This window comes from Meriones unguiculatus, chromosome 12 (genome assembly GCF_030254825.1).
Source record: "Meriones unguiculatus strain TT.TT164.6M chromosome 12, Bangor_MerUng_6.1, whole genome shotgun sequence".
Classification (NCBI taxonomy): Eukaryota; Metazoa; Chordata; class Mammalia; order Rodentia; family Muridae; genus Meriones; species Meriones unguiculatus.
The window spans coordinates 74,915,902-74,925,401 of NC_083360.1; the positions used below are offsets into that span (position 1 = coordinate 74,915,902).

Genomic DNA, 9,500 nt, shown 5'->3' on the forward strand with positions numbered 1-9,500 from the left:
TACTTCAGAAAACGAACCCCAACATATGTGCTAGGGTCTCAGCACATGGGTTGAGAATAAGGTTTACCAGAATTCTAGTTAGCAAAACAAATGAAATTGTTAACCTTTTGTAGAGACAGTCTCTTGGAATGTACCCAGTTAGCTTAATTTTATACTATATCCTGATGTTAACCAGACTAAATTCTTTCTGTTCCTTAAAATATACTTTAACTCAGATCAGTGAAGTGTTGTTTTCATAGTCTTATTTTCAGATAAATATTCCCTCAGAATGTTAATACATTCTTTCTATTTAATAAATTAAGGGATTTCATGGTGGTGCAACTTTGAAATAATAGTAACATATTTATTTGTCTTAATGTTTACATTCTATATGTTTGCCAGCTAAGATGTCAGTGTGAGCTGTAGCATAAGTTGAACCCCATATATCAAGGCTTCACATGTTGGATATTTCCTTCCTAATTGGAGTGTATCTAGTCAGAAGTGGGAGGGGCTCTGCAATGCAGGCATTTAGTCTTAACACTAAACATCTTAGTGTTTCCTTAACTTTGTCAAACTATTGAAGGAGAGACAATATAAACTGAAGAGGAAACAGGTAATAGGTCAGTCCTGGAAACAGCAAAACTCAGTGGCAGAGCTCACAGGTGGCCACAGTGAGCATCTAAGAAGACTCAAGGATATAACATAGCTATGTTTCAGAAATAAAAAGCAAATAGATATGATAAACATGCAAGACATGTTTGATTTCCAGCACCCACCCAGTAGTTCATAAAAGCTAACCAAACAAACCTCAGTGCTTAAAGTTTAACAAAAAGTCTTAAGTAGCTTTCATTGAATAAGTACAAGAGTAATTTGGTTTGGTTTGGTGTTGTCCTCTCCCCTCCATTTTTTTTTTTTTTTTTGTTATTGTTGTTTTTCTTTTAAGTTGTAAAGAAATTTCTAATGGCTTTATGGATAAATCTGTTACAGTCTTTTATAAAACATGTTCTTACGTGTTTGACACTTATAAAGACAAAGTGGACATAAGTTTTTTGTTGTTGTTGTTGTTTTTTTTAATGCAGGTAATAAAAACTTTAGATCCCAAATTAAATCCAGCATCAGCAGAAATAATGTTACTTAGGAAGCAGCTGGCGGAAAAGGAAAGAAGAATTGAGATACTAGAGGTAAAGCCTCCACACCCCCTCACTCCCTCGTCCCTCCGTGGAGTCCTGGGAATTAACTGCTGTGGTATTTGCCAGCATTATCAGGTTTCATAAAACCTTTATTAATCATGATGTGATCCTGCCATCTAATTCAGTTCTTCGCTTTTAATTTTTTTTCTTACACATTGTACAATTTTGTTAGATTCCTTAATTGCCTTAGTAGTTTCTTTTAATATGCTTTACAGCACTACTATTTTCCGCTCAGTGGGAAGAGACACTGCTCATTTTGAAAGGGATATGTACTCCTTTACACCATGTTAACTGTAGTGGCCATGCTGAGCTGTGTTTTCTGGCCTCCCATAACCTATGATTGATTGTTTGTTTGTTTTTCACATAACTAGAACATAGTCTGTTCATATATCTTGGACCTTGTATGGTTTCCCTCAAAGTCATTATGACCTGTGATGGAATTTTGTTCACTGGAAACTTTTATCATCTTCTCTTTTCTGCATCCAGAATGTATATACCAGGCTGATGTGTGCCTCTTCTCATCATTTGTCCAGACAATGCCATGTGTGTAAAGTGTACAGGGAAAGTGCATGTCTGAAAAAAAAAGTATTTTTTTAAAGTTTTAACTAAAATGTCCAATTTTTTTCCTCTATAAAGTGTTTCCGATAATTACACAAAGGACACTCTCACCATGTTTGAGTTCAAGTTCACTGAAGTTTTCTTGCTTTGCACAACAGAATTATGCTTTATATTTTTAATTTTTATTATATGTTGAGGTTTCTTGATGAAGTATTCTGTCTTGTTTTCTTTATGCCCAGCACTAAATATTTTTTTAAATCAGAGGCCGGGCTTGCAGCTTTATTGGTTGCCTATCTTAGTCTTCATCTCTCGTTTGATTTTTGGCCTCAATTTATACAAAATAATAAGACCTGACTGGATAGTCTTTAAAATATTAGTTTTTCAAGTGTGTTGGCCATTCCCTTTACAAAGGAAGCCAGTGCACACCATTGCTAATATTCAGAGTATTTTCCAAAATGAGTAATTCCAAGTGGTACCTCTCACTAAAGGATTCTGAGGGAAAAATCTCGATTCACTCACAACATATGGGTGCTTAATTTTTGCTTATTCATTCCTTGTGCATAAGAAGAAAGAGAAGTTGAGTTGTGGGGGCTGTGTTCCAGGTATTTGGCCCTGCATACTTTGTGTACTGTAAGCATGTTTCTCGGGAAGTCAGAGGCATTAAGCATTAGGTATTTTTTATGTGTGTCATCTATTTCTGGTGGTCATGAGAATAGAGAACTGACTATATTAGAATAATAAAAGCCCTCCAGTCTGTACAGTGGTGCACGTGCAGAGTTACAGTGTGTCTTATAACCAAGCTGCCAAGAATGAAGAGGAGAGTTGTGCTGAGGAGCCCAGCGCTCTGCTGCATCTTTTCTCCTTAGTTTTGACTCCTGCATGTACAAATGTCAGCACCATGTTGACATTTCAGGCAGTTGTTTTTGTGTCCAGTCACAGGATTCGATCACTATGGTTGTGCACGTGTGTAAGTTGCTGTTCCTAAGTAACATTTCTAAAATGAACATTACTCACAGTTGTCTTTTGTAAAGATGCTTTGTGTTCTGCGTAACTACTCCTTTCTTTTTACCAATTTGTGCATCTTACCAAGGCATTTTTTCTATTCTCCCAGCAGTGAGATCGTAAAGAAATGATTTTGTTTTCAGTAATTTGGGGCAATTTCTGATATTTTAATTGTCTTAATCATTATTTCCTTTTTCAGAGTGAATGTAAAGTAGCAAAATTCAGGGATTATGAGGAAAAACTCATTGTTTCTGCCTGGTATAACAAGGTGTGTTGAGTTTCAGTGGTGAGTGGGTTTAAGCCCTGTTGATCACTTCCTTGACCAGAATAATAGAAAGAAATGTTTTATATCAATGAAATACAGTTGTGTTATAAGGTCTGGTGATGGAATGACTCCTTCCCTCATCAGAAAACCAGTAGCCCAAACCAGAGTGTAGCATTTTATCCAGCTGCCATCTTTTAGCTCTGTTTATCTGGTCTCTTCTGTGTGATGTGTCTGTTCGCAGTTAGTACAGTGACGGTTCCAGCACACACACAAAATTGCTATGGAGTTTTTTTTCTGGCATGCTGTTTTAGGCTACTGTTTCAATGATGTAAAATTTAGTACATTAAAAGACACTGGATTTTGTGCCCTCTTGCTAGTGTTGTCAGACAAAGAAGAATCGGCTTTTGAATCTTTAATTTTTTTTCTCAGCCGATCAGGAAACCATTATCCTGCTAGGATTGCTGTAATTCTACATTTTCCTTGTTATTTATTTATCTGCTTTTTCATTCAGAGCCTGGCATATCAGAAACTGGGCATGGAAAATCGGCTGGTGAGTGGTGCTGGTGCTTGCAAAGACAGCGGTGTGAGTGCTCCTGCTCGGTCCTTCTTAGCACAGCAGCGGCATATCACCAACACCCGAAGAAGCCTCTCTGTGAAAGTTCCGGCTGCAGCATCTGACTAGTCTGCAAAGCAAACATGAACAGAAGTGCCTCAAACTCTTTTGTACCCCAAGAAACTGCCAGATGGAAAAAACAAAGGTTAAAATGCTTGGTAGCAGCTAGTTTTGTTTTGATTTTGAGACAGGGTCTCATATACCCTATGCTGGCATTTAATTTAAAGTGTATTCAGAGATGACTTTGAGCATATCAACAGTCCTTCCCTCACTTTCTGCATGCTGGGATTAAGAGTTGTATACTACCATACTGGGTTTATATATTGCCGGGGATCAAATTCAGGTGCTCTACCAACTGAGCTACATTCTCAACCTTGGTATCAACTATATTTAAATCAAAATATATCAAAATAACATTTTCAGTTTACGCTGAAAACAAAATACAGAATCAGTTTTGTATCTGAGCAGCACAATTGAGTAGTTGGGAGTGTGGTGAAGAAAATATTTGTCTTGAGATGGCATCATGTATGGGAAAGCAAACACATACTTATGTTTTTAGTTGTAAGAGAAAGTCAGTTAATTTGGAAAAATTAATCAGTAGTTTGTCATTTAATAATATGTCTAGATTTGTTTTATGGAAAGCAGTCTCCGGTTAGGCACGTAGAAGACTCTGCAAGATGAATTCTTTGATATGTACAAAGCAAAGCTTTCCTCTGCTCACTAGTTCTGCCCTCTGGAGGATGCTTTGTCATGCTGTGGAAGCTATGATACTTGGAAGACTTTACTCTTGGATTGACTTTGCCCTGTAAAAGTGACTCATTAGATGCTTGCAGTTTCTCTGAGTTGTATCTCAGTTTAAACATGTACTTCTGTGAATGAAGACTGTGGAGGGCTTTACTGAATGTTAAGGTGGGAAATAAACTGATATTTGTAGAGGTGCCTTTCTGTGGAAAGCAGGCTAGGATACATTTTGAAATAGCCACATGCTCTAAAGGGCGACATTATTGTGAACTTTCCTTTCTAAGAAGTGGTGTATCATGTATAATTTGCTTTTTTATTGAAAGAAACATAGTGATGAAAGTTTCTGCTTACCTCTAAGAAGTATCTGGAGCTGTATTTGTGGCATTCATTTCATTTCTGCCCACGGTTTGTTTTTTCCTGAGCTCTTACTTTCTAATTTGGGTCGCTTTTTAAAGTCAAAACTTTGGACTATTAGTTGTTAAATCAGTATTGCTTAATGTAGCCACAAGTGGGTCACTCTTGTGTCAGTCACATTTTCCACACTTATTAGCCACATGTTTCCATCATTTTTTAAATTTCTTGTGCAGTGTGTCACACTATCTTGGTTTTTGGTAACTTGAAAAAATTCTTTTATCCTTAGACTACAAAAGTAAGAAGTGTTGCATCCATTTCAGATCTAGAGTGGATTCAGATGGGAACAAGAGTGCAGCAAACTCAAATGTTGCAGCATTGTGTCTACCCTGAACATTAGCAGGCTTTCCATGTACGAGCCAACTTAAGGGCTGCATGGTCCTTGTTGGATCAGCTCCTCACCTCTGCCCTCACAGCATGAAAGAAGGGATATGTACTTTGTAAACACAATGGCTGTGGTGGTGGTTGAGTGAGCCAGACTGAGCTGGCAGGCTATAGAGCTGTGGTCTGCATTTTATTCCTACTTCTGCGTATGAGTATTGTTCTATTTGCAGTGTTAACTCATTTAGATAACTGCCTTTAAATCCTTGCCCAGTAATGTTTTAACAATTTAAAATACAAGACTTACACAGTGATTTGGGGTCTTTGAGATTAGTAGTATCTGCCAGGATATTTTGTTTTATCAGGGTCCCTTCTGTTGACTACCTCTTAGATTTTGATGATTCTTTGTGTGTTTTACACAGTTTGTTTGCATATTTGTATGTTCTTATGGTGTTTGCTTGCCTGTTTCTTCTAGTAAAATGAAACTTTGAAAATACCTAGCATGCTATTTAAAATTTTCTAAAATAATGGCATTTTGGGTATATTTTTGTCAGTGAAGACATTAATGTTAGTGTTTGTATTTACTTATATTGAGGTTTTACAAGTTCCTTTTCAATGGAACTTACTGTAAAATATCAATTTATGTTTCCAGTGCAATTGCTCATAAATTCTTAAGTAATTCATGTAGCATAAATAAGGACATAAGGATAGATTCTTGTTTTAATTTTAGAAAAAAAGCAGATTTTCTGATTTTTCTAGTTTTAAGTAGAATTTTGAATGTTTGATACGTGTTTATATAAAACTAGTGTAAAGTTCTATATAATAGAGATTAAATCACAGAAATTCAGGCACGATCATGGTGAGATTCTTCCTTTGTGTGGTTTATGCAGTGAGACTGGCATCCTGCCAGGTAGAAAGCATACGTGTTTCATCTGGAGCCATAATTTCTACAAGCATGTTGCAAGGGAACATTGGAATTGACAAAATATTTAAGTCCCAGTGACTATAAAGTTAGAAACGATCTTGAATTTCCAGTGGTTGTCTTTAGGGTGATACTTCTTTTTTCTTTTGGATATAATTATGACAGTGATGTTTATCTTGGGATTAATTTAGTGCTTTGAGAAATATTTGAAGTTTATTCTATTTTTTCAATGATTAAGACTAAGGATTTAGTCTAAGTTTAAAATGTCTTGCCTAGCAATCTTTAGCTGATTATTCCTTACCAATTTCTGGTCTTTAATGACTGGATGTTAAACACAACCACATGTACTTCTGTGTAATGGTACATCCGCCTTTTGGGAGTAATGGTGGTTTAGGCCAGCATACTATCATTTTGTGCAAAAATGAATACATGGCTTGTAATACAGTCTTACTGTGATTCTGTTTGTTGCACAGAAGTAGTTTGGACATTTTTAAAGCACAAATCGTCAGAGGAAATAGTGTGTAATTATTAAACTTGAAGTTTTGGTGTAGTGTTTAGTTTGTAAAAAGGTCCTGTCTATTTTCTATGGCAAATGCTATCACACTTGAAAAATAGAAGAAGCAATACTTGATTTATTTTTGTAAGTATTTAGAATATTATTTTAAAAAATAATTGTCAATATTATTGTGAAATGTTTTAAGTAAATAAACTTCTGCTTCTGTATCAGTTCTTTGTGGTGTTTTTAGTGGCTACAAATGCATGTTTATTTCCCATTTGAGTAAAGGATAAGCACGCTTAGAATGGTACACAAAATTGCATGAATTCAAGTTGTGTGTGTGTAAACACCATACTTAAAAGTGATTTTTTTTATCTTCTTTGTTTCTAGTTTCACCACCAGAATGTAGATATCTATTTTTTAATGTGGAATCCAGAACATTTCTAGGCATATAATTTCAGGTTTATTGAGGGCTACTTATTTATTTACGATAAATAGAAAGTTCTTGGATTAAAGGTGTGTGATAGGGCTCAACCACACCAAACAAGAAACAGGGTTTTACAGTTCACAGTTGTGGGGTTCACAGTGGGATAAAATATCCTGCAGCAATAGTTTCCTTAACATAATTCTTTCATTAATAATTTATTGCATTACTTTGGTGTTGGAGGCTGGTCTGATGCTGGCCCCACCTATCTTTGTTTTAGTAAACCTAAGACATTATGCCTGATTGGTTAATTGAAGGCCTATATCTCTGCAGGGCAGAATGGGGTAGGCATGGCCAAGGTTCCCAAGTTTGAGGACAGGGAATCACAGGAAACAGAAGGACAGGACGGGAGGAGGACAAAAATGTAACAATCACACAACCATTCAGATTTTTCAGATATAAAGAGACCGGGATAAGAGACAAAGTAAAAGACCTGCCTCACTTTAGGCAAATGCCCAGGATAGCACCCAAACTTTATTTGAGGACTCAACTTCTCAAGTGTAGAATACTGTGGTGACCTAACTAAGAGAAAATTATTTTGTTTCTAATTCAGTAAGAACGATGTCTTAATCAGTATGGTGCCACTGACTACACTGTGTAAGTATAGATTCCAGTCACTTCAGGTTGTTTTGGGAGTTGCAGTTTGTAGACCAGTTAACTGACTAGAACTCCTATGATCATGGAGACATTAAAAGTTACAGACCCAAAGCCAAGGTTAGTTTTATTTATGCTTAGTCCTCTATGTAGCTATTATCAGGTGTAAAACTTACAAAATGTATTAGCAAACCAGTAACTTCCACCAGCCCAAAAGCTAAGAATGTCCTGAGATCTTGAAGAGAGTTTCCCCCACTTTATGCTGCCAGCTCCTTGATGCCCCCATCAGTGTTTTTGGAAAATATATTTTGTGACTGCCTGTACCTACAAAAGTACATTCAAGTAATTTCACAGTAGAATGTTCCTGAGCCTTGGTCCAAATACTGTCTTACTGCTTTTTAGAGCACTCATTTTGGTGTCTCACATAGACCTGTAAAGCCGTGCTCATTTCTCGTCACCTACTTCTGCCTAGTGATAATTAACATCTTTAACCTTACTGGTTCTTTCTTCTGCCAGTTGATAAGTACTGCAAAGTCCTTCTAGTAAATTTAAACCTGTTTCTTCCACTATGACAGTCTCTGGGTATCTGCTTTGAAAGCAGTCTCCTTACTGTGATTTTCCATTAAAAGAAAAAAAAAAAACAATATTCTAGCATTGACTCCTTTCCTGTTTTTATTTATATTAAAAAAAAATGTTCAGATTGTTTTAAGACTTTGGTAATTTTCAGAATCCTGGAGATGTTGATTATTTTTGATAATGTTCCTGTTTTTGGAAGGTGAGAACTTTGGGAATTTACGTGACAGGTTTTTTTTTCCTAGAAATGAACTAGCTTTATTGTCAACTGGTTTATTAAAAATGACCAAGGTAATTAATTCAAAGAGAGAAATGATAATATTTCCAACACATGGTCTAAGAATAATTACATTTGGGCTGTGAAAAGTTAGATGACTTTAGGTTTCTGCTTCACATCAAACCAATATAACTCAAAATTAGAATTATATATAAGTAAAGTATAAAACTTTGAGAAAAAGAGAAAATACTACCTTTGATTAGGTGAACTATTACCGACATTTAAAAACATGTTTAAATAAAAATGCTGCTAAAATTGATTTCATAAGCATTCATGTCCAGTAAATCAAGGCATTGAAAAGAGCCTTAGCTTTGGAGAGAGATTTGTAAAAACATGTTAAAAATATATGTATTTACAATAAAAATATTGTACCTCAAATATTAAGTCCCTTAATATTTTTATTTTTTGAAATTATAGTAACATCATTTCCTCCCATGCACACCTCCACCACCCTTAAAATCATGGTCTCTGTTTCTTTAGCTGTTACAGATATACATATATATTCCTAAATATATAAATACTGCCTGCTCATTCTGCATGATGTAACTTATACATATATGATCTCAAGGCTAACTACTGTGTATTGGGTAACCAATTAGAGAGAACTGTATCCTGGGGAAGACCATCTTTCCCTCTCCTTCATTGCCCAGAGTTCTTTGCCTAGGGTTGAGGACCCATGAGTTTTCTTCATTCCATGCTCTGTCCATTTTTTTTTCCTCATCATTGTTCAAGCCTTCCTTAGGCATCCAGGTAGATGAGATTTCGTGGGAATAGCCTCTGGTATTTGTAGAATTACAGCCGCTGCAGCATGGTAGCCTTTTAAAAGAGTTTGCCATTATCTCTAGTCCATAGGGAACACAAAACCTTGTAATGAAAAACATTGAGCTGCCTGAGAGAAAAATGTCTACGTTTCTCAGTGGCACAAACACATGGAATTACAGGGATATGATGAATATATTTTGACCAAGTACTGTGTTTCTTTGAGGTCTGTCTTTGGTCTTTACAGTCATGGCAGGAGCAGGTAGGAGGTTAGGCATCAGTATAACAGCCCTGAAATCCCAGTGCCTAACAACA

General features: G+C 36.0%; 1 protein-coding gene across 3 annotated transcripts in view; it reads left to right on the forward strand.

Annotated features, from left to right (window-relative positions):
* Positions 1-6,728, forward strand: part of Hook1 (hook microtubule tethering protein 1) — a 70,148-nt gene extending 63,420 nt beyond the window's left edge. For 2 of the 3 annotated variants that reach the window (XM_060365899.1, XM_021656665.2), the window contains 3 exons: positions 1,059-1,160; positions 2,929-2,997; positions 3,506-6,728. In XM_060365899.1, the coding sequence (XP_060221882.1) occupies positions 1,059-1,160; positions 2,929-2,997; positions 3,506-3,676 (342 nt within the window). In that variant the 3' untranslated portion in view covers positions 3,677-6,728. The remainder of the gene's footprint in view (positions 1-1,058; positions 1,161-2,928; positions 2,998-3,505) is intronic. The other variant, XM_021656666.2, reaches the window with a different exon arrangement.
* The last annotated feature ends 2,772 nt before the right edge of the window (positions 6,729-9,500 follow it).